The 14059-nt window shown below is 40.9% G+C and overlaps 1 protein-coding gene across 1 annotated transcript in view; it reads left to right on the forward strand.

The window, feature by feature from the left end:
* The window catches only part of LOC104460888 (fer-1-like protein 6), a gene marked incomplete at both ends in the record, with an annotated part of 30312 nt that extends 16578 nt beyond the window's left edge, over nt 1–13734 (forward strand). The window contains 9 exons of the mRNA XM_010074192.1: nt 2314–2422; nt 4181–4261; nt 4341–4449; nt 6851–6971; nt 9156–9256; nt 9913–10003; nt 10788–10907; nt 12037–12189; nt 13548–13734. Coding sequence (XP_010072494.1) covers nt 2314–2422; nt 4181–4261; nt 4341–4449; nt 6851–6971; nt 9156–9256; nt 9913–10003; nt 10788–10907; nt 12037–12189; nt 13548–13734 — 1072 coding nt within the window. The remainder of the gene's footprint in view (nt 1–2313; nt 2423–4180; nt 4262–4340; nt 4450–6850; nt 6972–9155; nt 9257–9912; nt 10004–10787; nt 10908–12036; nt 12190–13547) is intronic.
* Between the last annotated feature and the right edge of the window lie 325 nt (nt 13735–14059).

Here is a 14059-nt window from a genome sequence, read left to right on the forward strand (position 1 = left end):
TCAAGGTGCGGCCTCACCTCATAACCAATTTTCTTCCCACTTCAGTATGTCACTGATCAAAACTTTGTCTTTTGCAGTGGGAGCCCCATCTCAGTTCTTAAGGCACTCATGTCGTTTATCATATCTGATTCTTAGTCTTTTGACTCCATCTCTACAAGTAAATAGGACAGGAGAGATTGTCATTGCCAGCACGAGTGCCAGCTGGAGCAGGTCAAGGAGTGTGTTAGCAGAGAAATGGCATGGGTAATTGCAGGCCAGTTGTGTGAACCCGTGCCCTGGTCTTGCTTTATATGCTCATATAGTTGTGAATTGCCTCTGTCCCTCAGTTCTTCTCTGAAGGTTGTAATAGAGGTGACATGAAAAGAAATTTATTTCCATATAGATTTTCCTTTATATGGAAGAAATCCATTACTGTGAGCAGCTCAAACACTATGGTTTTAGGTGCTAGCTAAATACTCCAGGTGGAGGAATAAACCCTGCTGTAACACCAATAAATATTAACAGTAGTAATAAGGATTTATTTCTGGCTACTGTGCCTCAGTTTCAAATACAGAATGGCTAAAAGGCAACAACATAATAGAGCTATGCTTGATATTCTTTTGGTTTTGACATTCAGCAATATTTCATGCTACGGTAGACACAGTAATTGTTATTACAACTCTCTGAAAGGAAAAGCAGGAACTGGAGACATTACAAATAAGGCAAAAAATGTCTTATAGAGCCTCTGAGACAACAGAGGCAAATTACCCAGCCCCACAGCCCAACTTTATTGACCTATTCCAGCAGCAAGAAGACATTAAACATTTGCAATTTGCTTTCCTTATAATGGGAGATAGGTGTGTGTGTTGTAGTCTCTGAGCCTCAGGTTTATTAGGCACCCTATGCTCTGGGTTTATGCTGAAAATAATCAAGGCACAGGGAAGCTAAAGCTACTCTGGAGTTGCAATCTGGTTTTGGTGTTAGCTTTGATACGTGACACTGGTAATCCTTTCAGTGAAGACCTATGCCCCTTTACTGTGTATAGCAGAGGTTTTTCAAAATGAAGCGACCATGGGCTGTATCAAAATCTGTTTCTGCTTTGCAAAAGTCAGGGAAACAAATATTCATGTACAACTGATCTTTTATTCATTGCCTCACTCTGTTGCAAAAGAAGCTACTACTGCTCTTGCCTAATGGGCTTCAGTATACTGGTGTCCATGCTGTGAAATGAGTGGGGTTTGCATTGGGCAGTCAGGGTGTAAATGTGGGGAGAACTCAAACCATAAAATATATCTCCTTTGAGCTTAGTCTTGATTTGGGGGTAATAGCTTGTGGTAACGACCCAAGAGCACCTGAGGTGCTAGGTAGCCAGCCTTCCTTCAGTGGAGTGTGTTCTGAGGACGTGCAGATGCTGGAACCCCAATAGGTGTAAACAAAGCCAAACAGTGCCTTAACATCCACTTAAAGGTTGTTACACTTTTCAGGGTGTGCTGCTGCACTGAGACCCTTTGGTTCCTGTGCTTGCAAATTTTGTGAAAAGCTGAAAACAGGATTACTGGTTTCTGTGCTGTGATGCCAGGGAAGGCAAATATCAGAGGACAGCACTCCCCTGCTCTCAGAACCACCCTTGGGCCTGTAGTTTAAAGCACAGCAGGATTAAAAAAAGTGAAGGACCGCTTGGTTTCAATAGGTTTTGCACAGGGCTGCAGTCTGATAAAAGGTGGATGCCAGAAATCTTTTGAGTCTTACTGCCATCACCGAGAATTGAGTGTCCCTGAGCAAAGTCAAAGTCTTGAAAGTGCAAATGCATGGGTATTAGGTTAAAGTCATCCCCAGGGACAGCACAGCTGGGCAAGAACCTCCCTGCCTGGATGTGTTAGGATGGCAGCATTTACTATCGCAATGCAAAGGAAGACTACTGCTGTATTCACTACTAGATGACTTCCATCGGGGTGGTGATATTTTGTTGCTGTTGTGCTAAAAGCACCCTTGAACTACCACAGATGTATAGTTTGAATGATGTGTAACAGTATGTGAAGTTACTGAAACCATTTAATAGCGAGTACTGGTAAGGCACAGTATGAAGTGAGGGGTAATGACTTCTGTGCAATCAGTTATGATATAACTGGACACTATTGACAAGAGCAAAATCACACAGGTTTATTTCTTTCTTCAGTCATAAATTTCTCAGAGTAGTGTTACTTCTTCCTACAAATTGTGCCTCACTGACCACTTCAGACGAATAGATTTACAATAATAACACAGCTGCCAGGGACTCTGTGCTGTAAAAAAGAGAAGATAAAATAATTTTTCTGCCTCCTTCTTCTCCAATAGATCTATGAAGAAAAATTTGAGGAATTCCTCCTCTTTGGGACATTTTTTGAAGCCACAATGATTGATAGGAAGGTTGGGGACAAGCCAATAACCTTTGAGGTTTCCATTGGTAAGTGTATCAAGCTCTTCTCCAAAGCCGAGAGGGAGTCTCAGGAGCAAGGGGATGCTGTGTATTATTGACAGCTGTGACTCAGGGCTCAGGAGGCAGCTTCAGATCAGGGCTTACACATTGGAATTAAACCCTGATCATCATTTCTCTGGGTAGCAGTCAAGCTGGGCATACTGACGCCCAGCTGTCTCTACTCCCAGATGCCCTGTATTAATACAAATCCTCTCACCCAATATGTACAGTGAATCACACAATATTTAACCTCCTAATCTCTCGAGAGACCCAACTCAAATAATTTACCTCAGGGCACAGTTTATTCTGTGGTTCCCATTGGAATTAGTCCCTGTCCCCTTTGCAGAGAGGACCCATGTAGATACTCTTGGCCAACTCCATTGACCTATGTGTGGGTCTGAGTGTGGCATGGGGGTCATGTACAGCCCAGCCTCAAAATGCATTCACCAGCTTGTCCTCTAAGATCCTCCTGGTAAATCCTGTTCTCTTTCTGAGTAAAGCAGGACTGTACTGCGTACTCCTCGCTGTGGAGCTGAATTGTCCCCAGGAGTAGACTAAAGAGACAATAAAGACATGTTCATGAACATTGAGTGGATATTTTCAAAGCAGAAGAAATTTCCCTTAAGAGAGAAGTTTGAATTGGTCTCATTTCCTTTGCAGGGGTTTGCTTATCTCTCTGTACTAGCCCCACTTAAAGTCCAAGTGCACAGTAGCACCCTGGCACTTCCCATCTTTGTGCCTGTGTACCTGAATGTGCTCAAATGTAAGGCTACATGTGCAGGGAGGGATGTCTGTGACACACAGGGCAATCAATGAGTGATATTGATTCCTGAAGCAGAACTGAGAATGACAAGAAACTCATTTGTATAGTTGGGCAAGAAATTACAATGCTTCCTGTCAGAATTAATAGTAAAGATGAATGTGGCTGTGAATTCTGAACCTGAATATCTACCAGCTACCTGTGCAGTTGAAATTTGGATCCAAATTGGCAAATGACCGTTATTTACATGAAAGGCTGAAACAAAAGTCCAGATCAGGATGTTGTATGGGGTGATTCAGCACATCCTTCTCCTTCAGGGAATGTTTTCTGTCTGTCTCTAATAAAATCTGTAATTACCAGTCTGATGGATGTACCTCTTTCCCAGTGCTGATAATTGCCCTTTAAGGAAAAATCCTGTCAGAGAAGATGGCTGTATCGTTAGCAGAGTTGTCTGATATCAGGCTTGAAGCTGGGGCCTCAAAGCATTATTATTACAAACTCTGCAACCATACTATGCAAAATTTGCTTGTCTGAAAACAAGGTTTAGCACTTCTGAGACCAGACTTTGAAATGATCATCCGTATGTTGTAAAGAAGGCATATGTTTGCTATGTAAATCAAATGCACATTGGGGCTCCTGGGTCTAGAAATATCAACAGCAGTGTTGGTTTTGCTTCTGAGTTTCTTTAGCAGAAGCAGAAGGTCCTGGGAGCCAGCAACCAGAGAATCACGTCACTCAGTGGTGGAGGTGGTGTACTAGGGATGTATCACATAGGACAAGTAAGGAAGCACTGTCCTGGAGTCTGAAAAGTCATTGGGACCAACATACCCTGACAGGGCCTTTATAAACTGCAGTATGTCCAGAACAACTGATGAACAGCAGGGGACAAAAATTTTCCACTGGCACGACTGGTCTTTCTCTTTTTTAAACCTCATTCAGGTTTACCACCTCCAAGCTAGTCTTGACTTGTAACCCTGTGTTTCCAGGTAACTTTGGAAATATTACTGATGGGGTGTCAGCAGGAGCTGGAGGGAAAAAGAAGACACGTGAAGGAGAAGCAGAAGAAAGTCTGCTGCGTGAGACGGAGGAAGAAATTTCTCATGACCTTGTAGTACCCCTGATATCCACCACACACCCCGAAAGAAGCAGAAGAAAGTCTGCTGCGTGAGATGGAGGAAGAAATTTCTCATGACCTTGGAGTACCCCTGATATCCACCACACACCCCGAGAAGCCACTAATCACAGGTGGGAACAGGTGAGGATCTGTATTTCAAAACCTTATCGTTCAGGACTCTGGTTCCTATTTTATAATCCTGTTGGATTAATTAATGAACCCTGGCAGTATTAAATAGATTATGTGGAAATGAGGCTTTCACGAGAGGATGTTGACCATCGATCACATCTTTTACAACAGTAAATTTTCCAGGCTCCACTGAAGTGAATGGACTCTGAGCCATTTTACACTCATATTCTGATCTTGGCCTGACGGGCTTTTGAACTTCTGTTGTTTCTAAAAGTGCTACATTACACCAGCTCTGCTTTGGAAAGCTATAGGAAAGTGCAACTCCTTCAGTACTATCACTGATTTAGAGTCCACATCCTGGTCACAAGTAACGTCCACCCAGTGATCAGCTCCAGAAACAGAATGATACATCAAAAGTATTGCAATCCGGTCAAGACAAAGTCAGATTCCCAGAACACTTTCCAGAGGTGATAATTATAGATGCAGACTTAAATAACAAGTAGTAACAGAAGTAGGAGGAAATAGTCCTTGAAAAAAAAAAAATGGAGCAATGGATGAAAACATGCAGAAAAGTTCTTCTAAATGGCCTTGTTTATAACCAGAAGTGCAAAGGTTTAATTCTTTTCAAATATGCTAACAAAAAGAAATATTTTCTGTGTTGCTGTGGTAGGTAGAACAATCACTGATATTACTGAGTGCCAAGACTAGTTGGTACCTCTTTCCTTAGAAGGCCAAGCACTGACAAGCATTTTACAGATACAAGGAAATTTCAACCTGGATCTGTTTGGTTTCTGGGTCTCTCTAAATTTAAAAAGTACTTTCATCATTTCTTGCAATCAATGACTCAGTCAGATTAAATAAGAGTTAAGTGGAATAAAACAAGAATGAAAATACCATGGTACAAATTTTTGTTTCTGCAGCAACTGAATAAAGAAAAGGGGGGAAAAACCCAATGTCTGACAGAAAGATAGTTGCCTCTCCTCATTAGCAGAACTGCAGAATTGGGTACATGCTGGGTTATTATCCTCCCTGAGAGACCATGGGATTTTTAGTTTTTCCCTTAACAAGAATTTAGATTTAAAGAACCATTGTAAAAGAATGAATCATTCTTCAAATCTGCTATTTGTTTCTTGGCTCAGTCCAATATTAACGAAGTTTTCTCACATTAAGGATCCCTTTTTCTCAAATTTATGTAAAATGCTGTGTCTTCTTTTCCCTCCTGTGCTATCTAAAACAGGTTGGCCAGCCACAGATACCAACTAACAACTTTATGACATCTCATACTGGCATCTTACTGGTCTCATCACTGGATATTTTTAGTATTAATCAGTACTTAATGGAATATCCAATACTTTAGATGCACTCTGCATTTTAGAATCATAAGTGAACAGCAGAAAACAATAACAAGAGTCTGTTTTGGAGATTAAAACAACTAATTAAAGGAGCAGGCGGAGCAATAAGACTTCTAAAGCAGACACCATGAAATTGCCACATATTTTCACATTTACATCAAAATATATTTAGCAAGGATAAGATAACACTGAAAAAGTGGTTCCTCCAAGTTGTCATAGAGGGAATAAGAGACACGAAAGTTCAGTCTTCCATCTGCATTATTTCATGGCTGAATAATTTTCTTAGTAAATCCCATGAAAAGACACTCTGGCATTGGGAGATAGTTGAATTGTTCTTCCCTCTTATGAAACCACCAAATTTAATGATTGCCTGAGACCTGTATGGCTCTGCTATGCACCGAATCCAATGGGTAACGCTCACCTTGCTGTAGGTTATTGAGGAGAAGGTAAATGGGAAGTTCTCTTTCTCTTTTGATATCACATAGGACAGCAAAATAAGTTGTAGAGAAGATCTTAATCTTTTTGAACAGGAAAATTCTCACATAAACCTATCAGGGATGTGTGGAAGTTAGGAGTTATGGATAGGACACTCAACAGTGGCAAATGATTTGGTTTCTGTGGGCTTGTCTTAAAGGTTAAACACATGTACCCACTTCTATCTGAAATGACTTAGAGTATCTGAGGAATCCTTACAAGCAAACACGAGAGACCCAGTCTCTTCTGGGCCCACAGGTGGATGCCCATGCTTAGGCAACTCAGTCTACTGGGGCTCTGGATTTCAGGAGTGGATGATCAGGCTGTGCTCAGGTAGAGAGACCTTGAAATGGAAGAAGTCAAGTCTTCTCCCCATACCAAGTGCACTCTCCTTTCTTGGATATACAACCTCTCCCAGAGGAAAGAAAATGGAAAATGCAACCATTTTTTCTGCCGGTTGCTGAACACATCCTGTTGTGTCTTCGGTTTCTGTGATGTGATATAGCATTAAACAGTTTTTCTTTCCTGTGCCTCCCCCTGAACTCCTCTCTCACTTTTGTGGTCTGCTCTGTATTTTGTTTTCACAGGAACTACCAGTACCTGCCATATGACGAGAGGAAGCCCTGTGTTTGTATCAAGAGCTACTGGGGCAACCAGACATTTCGTCTATACTCTTCTAACACTCTTGAGAAAATGGCAGATCACCTGGTAAGTGGAAAACATCCTCCCAGGCTCATGTATGCAACAGAGCATGGCAGTGAGAGGTCACTTTCCCCAAAACAGGCCTTCAGAATTTCCCCCAACTGCATTCCTTGCTGTTCATTTGTGAAGGTAGCTAATATAATCCCATTCTCTTTTTTTTTAATTTTTTTTTTCCTCGAATTGCTTGGATTTCTTATAGCTAGACAAGTATTCCCATCCAGAATTTATTATTCTTTTTTGGCTGTAGGTCTGTCTGTTTTCCTCAGAAATGTTTTATTCTTTGTAAGAACAGTCATACAATTAAAATATGGGATACAGAATAATTCTGTCTCCCATGGCTCCTCCTCTGATATCTTCTTGTCAGTTTTTTTTTCCTCAAATTGCTTGGATTTCTTATAGCTAGACAAGTATTCCCATCCAGAATTTATTATTCTTTTTTGGCTGTAGGTCTGTCTGTTTTCCTCAGAAATGTTTTATTCTTTGTAAGAACAGTCATACAATTAAAATATGGGATACAGAATAATTCTGTCTCCCATGGCTCCTCCTCTGATATCTTCTTGTCAGCCCACATGGCTTAACCTGTGCTAAAGCTGGAGGCTCTTTAAAGGACTGTTGTGGTTTAACCCAGCAGGCAGCTAAACACCACACAGCCACTTACTAACTCTCCCTGCTAAGTCGGAAGAGAGAATTGGAAGAGTAAAAGTGAGAAAACCCATGGGTTGAGACGAAGACAGTTTAATCGGTAAAGCACAAGCTGCGCACACAAGCAAAGCAAACCAAGGAATTCATTCACTACTTCCCATGGGCAGGCAGGTGTTCAGCCATCTCCAGGACAGCAGGGCTCCATTTTGCGTAATGGTTACTTGGGAAAACAAACGTCATCACTCCAAATGTCTCCCCTTTCTTTTTTCTTGCCCCAGCTTTATATGCTGAGCATGACATCATATGGTATGGGATATCCCTTTGGTCAGTTGGGGTCAGCTGTCCCAGCTGTGTCCCCTCCCAGCTTCTTGTGCACCCCCAGCCTCCTCGCTGGTGGGGTGGGGTGAGGAGCAGAAAAGGCCTTGGCTCTGTGTGAGCACTGCTCAGCAACAGCTAAAACATCCCTGTGTCATCAACACTGTTTCCAGCACAAATACAAAACACAGCCCCCATGCTAGCTGCTATGAAGAAAAATTAACTCCATCGCAGCCAAAACCAGCACAAGGACACTTCTTTGGTTTTAATTTTCCTAAAAACACTGATAGAAATAAAATGATGTATCATCTCATGGGCATTCACTGTGATGCCCTAATCAGTGTTTTCCCATAATTATGTGTTTTCCCGTAATTATGTTTTTTCTTGTTTAAAGTTGACCGCCCTAATCAGTGTTTTCCGATAATTATGTGTTTTCCAATAATTATGTTTTTTCTTGTTTAAAGTTGACACTATCAACAGTCTCAAGAAACTAGTAATTTTTATTTTTTTGAAGTGACCTCTAATGTTGAATATTTCAATTTAATGCACTCAGATTGGGCACTCAGATTTGTCTGATTCACCCCTTGTTTATGTTTACATACTTCATAAGCAGCAACACTCAATTCGTGCTGATGCAAGGGTGTATAATGACAATATAATGGCTTATAGGCCAACTATTTTCAACCCAGGAATTTGAAAATTAAGTATCTGAGTGTATATATGGAAAGATATGCTTGTCAGTGTACCTGACTGAACACCCACAGGACTTGCTGGAAACCCAGACACTTATTTTAGTTTGTGAGGACAGACTCAATTTCTCAATGATAACAATAAGTGTTGTAGTAATCCTTGCATATGGACTTAGGTGCCCACTGATGTTTGAGAAGTTAACTCCATCAGCTTCCTAAATTTAAGCAGCAGGGCTGGAAATAAAACCAAGGAGAACTACAGTTTTTCCTGCTGCTTAGTGGGGAATGTTTCCCACTGACTGATCTTCACCAAAGAAGTGAGAAAACAAAGCTGCTCCAAGGAGTAGTAGCTTGGACTAGTAGTTGAGGAGACTGGTGAAAGGTCAAAATAAATCATGCTGCTGGAGTCTTCTCTCTGTGCACTTCAACTGTAGTGATACATCTGTCAGGTTACAGCTGCTTCCCTCATTCTTGCTAGTCATACACTGGCAAAATGACAAAGTGCCCTTCTTTACATAACAGCTTTTTCCCGTGTTTTTTGTAGGAAGAATCATTAGAGGAAGTAAAGGATTTGATCAAGGTTTCAGAGACTGCATCTGAGGAGAAAATGATCATGACCCTAAATGATTTTATTAATCAAAGCAGGTAACTACATTTCTTAGAGGTGTACAGAAAATCAATTTTGTATGTTGGCTACAGATTCGAGACTGGACAAGGAAACTGATGATAATAAAAAAAGGACAGTAAACTTACTGAGATACATATTTTATTTATTCTTCTACAAAAGCAAAGGCCTTCCCAAACTGCAGTTTCTATTTATACAGAGAAAATATTTTATTGTTATTTTCAGTGTTCAATACTGACAATAAACTACTGCCAATCATTTTCATATTATTTTGGCTTTCTGTACACTAAGAATAGAATGTATATGGGATCAGTAGGATTTAACAAAGTATGTGATAGACATACTGTAAGAAAGGACAAGGTTAAGATAAAAACAAAGGTTTCCACATGCTGGGATAAATCACGCAGTGGGCTCTGTGTCAGATGACATGTTTGGGCCCAAAATAGATATAAACCCTAATTTCTAGACATTAACTCTTTCTGTGAAATGCGGTGCAGAGTTTTTGGACTCTGTTCTTTGAATCTTACAGGAGCTCAATTTTTTTTTAGAGAATACAGCATTTCTGTCTTCTGATTCATGTAATGCAGGAGACAGAGAACATTTCATTCCAATATATTTTAGCAGCTCACATTAAAAAGATAATCCATTTAAAGAACCTGTTATTCTTGTGTCCCAGGGCCTTCATTAACACTGCTGAAAAGAAGCCCAAAGGGCTGAACTACACTGCTTTGGACAAAAAGAGACTCATGCTGTTCAAGCAAGAGCTGGTATGTGTGTTTTTTCCTTTAATTATTGATGCAATTATGTTAACTGAAAGCTCTCTGGTTGTGTACATTTTAATTTCTATTTGATTTCACCATACTGGAGTGCTTTGTAATTAATATGACTATAGTATCCAATATCATATTTTTAAGAAACCCAGTTGTGCTTAATAAAGAGTTGTAAGATACCCTAAAATAATTCAGAACATGTTGTTTTTAAATACAAATAAGACATTATAATAATGAGCTGATATTTCTTTTCCATGCATCTTAAAACGGGATGATGCTGAGTTCAGTGGAAAACCACGAAATTAACACTGCTGTTAGGCATTTAATTACTGTGGTGGGGCTGAACTTCAAGACCAGTAAAGTCTGGCATTTGATATTCCTGGACCTAGTCACCTCCTCCAGGGAACCAGTGAGAAGAAACCGAACTGGGTGGAGGTCGTCTGAACGTTCATTAGCTTTATTTACTGCTTGTGGCACAGAATTCGGTTGTGACTTCTGTCAGGATCAAGGCCCGATAATTCTAGCTGGTAATCACATGTCTCTTGGGACTTCCATACATGCAGTATACATACAAACAAAGAGAAAATGGGGGACATTCACATTTTATGTTATGCTCCAAAGAGTTCACTTTCTGTTGTGACAAAGAAGGCAATTGTTACCTTGAACAAAATGTCTCCATCTTCTCTTTTCAACTTGAATTGAAGACTGTTTTCTCCTTCTGTGTCCAGTTCAAACTACTTAATAATGCATGAAAAATGCACATTGTCTTTCCTGACTGCAGGAAGCAATGTCCAGTGATGCCAAAGGAATTGCTCAGCAGCAGAAAAAGAAGATGCCACTGGATGAAATGCTGCGTGAGACCCAGAGCTTTATAGATAAAATTCGATTCTTGGTTGATGAGGTAATCCACACAGAAATTCAGATAAACTTAAAATCCAGGGCTTGACTTTGACTTTCATAATCCCATGTGATTACTATCTCCTGGCTTGGTGATCCAAAGCATTCTCCTTTGGATATCTGGACACAATCCTGTTTTACATTAAATGGAGCTGTTAACAGACTGGGATAGGAAACACTGGGTGATGTGGTATGGAGAGGATGTGGTACAGAGAGTTTTTTATTCTTTTTTAAAAAAGTTTTTAAAATAAGGCCAACCCATGTGCCCTGGTGGCTTGGAGACAGACCGCTTTCTGATCTGAATTCATGTCTCTACTTGTATGGACGCAGTGATTTGGACTGGTATGAGCTCAGGGATCTCTGGACTACACTTCACTGTACAGACACTGCTAAGACATACCGTTAAGCCTGAGAATAACAGTGTCAGGCCAAAATCCAGACAGTGGAGTGCTGTCTCTCTGAGAGCTGCCTGTGCTAGCAAACTAAAAAGGACCATGGTTATTCACTGGCTCAGAGAGCAAGTGGCACAGCCTGGCCATGGTTTGCATCCTACTTCCAAATCCTCTTCCTTCCCAAACCAGAGTGACTTCACCCACAGTGCTTCCTGGGAACAGCCCCTGAGCTGCTCTTTGCTTTGAACAGCGCTCAGGCTTTGCTTGGGGAAATGCTGTTTGGGGCAGGGCAAGGCCATGTCATGGAGCATCTTCACAAGCAGAACAGATGTTTATATGCCAGCGCTTGAGTTTGGCCCTGGTCCTTTCTGGTTTCTGCTATAGATTAAGTTGATGGTATTTCCATGGTGGGTGCTTTCGGCTTATGCAGTTGATGGGTAAGTTATTTCCCGAGACAGGGTCATACCCAGATTTTTAGTTTTAGTTTCTCCTGAAATTATTTAGAGAGTGGGTGCTCCTTAATCACTCTACAAAGCTCTTTAACTTCAGCTATGCTTAGGAATGGAAGTTTGGGCTGCAAAGCATGAAGTGACAGCGTCTTTTAGTCTGGGTGCACATCTGCCACTCCACAGGGAGCCATTGGGGAATCAGCTCTTGGTAGAGAGTGTTTTAACAAAAAATAATGGTGGTGACTCATAGAAAGAATTCAGTATTAGTTCAATATTCCTCATTATTTAACAGCCACAGAATACAGTGCCTGATGTCTTCATCTGGATGCTCAGCAGTAACAAGAGAGTTGCATATGCAAGAGTCCCGGCAAAAGACATACTCTATTCCACAGCAAACGAGCAGAGAGGCAAGGACTGTGGGAAGATTAAAACCCATTTCTTGAAAGTAAGTCTGGGGCACTCTGCAAACACAGGTAAAGCCTGGGGAGCATTCGGTATTCAAATATCTTCCAGGGATTATATTTTACAGGCTCATCTTTGTAATGTATTAAAAATGTGTACACATTTTATCTGCCATCTATTTTTGTTTCCTTCTTACATTTATGCTTGTCCTTCTTTAAACACTGTATCATTTCCAGGCTTTTGGTGTATGAGTAATTAATTCACCTGGTACTCACTGCTTGTTATGGGAAGTATATAGCATTATTTATCTATAGCTATAGACGTAAACTGATAGAAGAGGTACAGCCTTTTTGCTGGCAAAGACATCAGAATGCAGCACATGAAATCCCAGAAGGAAACTGGTAAGAGATCTCAGCACACAGCAACTCAGATAGCAAGGAAACCTAGGTATTCAGAGGTAATACAGCAATTATTTATGTTTTCTATTTGTAATGTTCCTAGCTTTGTGCAATATATGTCCAAAATATTGTTATGGAATTATTCATCTTCAAGGAACGTCTTAGCGGATATGCTCGTAGAAAGGCAGAGTGACCGGTAGTACCTGACAGTGGAATATTATGCAACGTGACTATTACTGTGGCCACCAGGAAAAGCCCAAACACACGAGACAGTCATAACTTCATATAATGACTTTTTATTGTTTATTCATCTGGAGCTGCTGGGAGCACTCCTATAAGGCACAGCTAAAGAACAGATAGGAAGATCTAAGCTCCTGATAGTTGCCATAGGTCCTTGTTTAGCACAGTACTAATTGCCTGCATGAACAAAAAAAAATCATAATTAACCCTCCAGCCCCTTCAATATCAAGAATTACCTTAGGAACAGATAACAATACTAAACAATATGCTTAGCAGAGCTAGTTGAAGTGGGAGTGGAGAGGAAGGAAATAATAGTATTTTTTTATCAAGACTAGTAATGTTTAATACTGGAATACATTTTCTGACCTGCCCAATGGGGTAATAGTTTTAGTAATACAAGGGACTGACTATTGGAGGCCAGCAAAACTGCCTGAAATGTACAGTGGGATGAAGTCTGGTAAAAGTAAGATACCAGCCAGGCATGATATGCTTCCAGCTATTAGCTAGGTTGCACATACCTGCACATATTAGCTAGTATGCCATTTGATGGAGACTTTCAACTGAGCAAACTACTCATTTCTTTCCTAATAATCACAAAGTTTTCTTGTGCCAAAAGGGTCTCTGAGCCACTCTCTGTGGAGAAATGCCATATTTCAGTATATCAGCTCAGTGAATGCTCTTTAATTTTGCTCTGGCTTGGTAGGACTTAGCATCCATCCATCTCTCTTGAGTTTGTTGGTGATGTGTGGATTTTTTTCTTCAGTTACCAGGCAAGCGCCCACTGGGCTGGACTGTGCAGGCAAAGGTGGACATCTACCTATGGCTTGGACCTGCAAGCTATGCCCACAGCATCACGGAGAATTTGCCTGTGGGGTATGAGACTGAATTACCATCTAACACCAGCTCAGGGCACAGTGTGGTGCCCTCACCTGCCTGCCTGCTGTATAAAAGTAAGGCACCATTTCTTTACCATATTAACAATTAAGAGGGCTTGTAAGGAACACATGGCTCCAAAAGCTCTAATTCAGAGGATGGCACAAGCTCTGTTTAAAGTAACTGAAGTCGATCATGGCTTAGCATCTTTTCATCAGAAAAAGCTGGTTTCATTGCCAGCTCATCAGTCCTGCCACTGACACTTTGCAGATGTCAGGGAAAGAAAGGACCTGTCCTCTTGCAATTTCTGTTCCATGTCCCATGTCTCCTCATAATGAGGAAGCATCCTTCAGTTCTCCTGAAGAAGCTACCATGTTGAACATCTAGTAGATAAACCAGTGA

The sequence above is a fragment of the Pterocles gutturalis genome, unplaced genomic scaffold, assembly GCF_000699245.1.
Source record: "Pterocles gutturalis isolate BGI_N339 unplaced genomic scaffold, ASM69924v1 scaffold10412, whole genome shotgun sequence".
NCBI lineage: Eukaryota > Metazoa > Chordata > Aves > Pterocliformes > Pteroclidae > Pterocles > Pterocles gutturalis.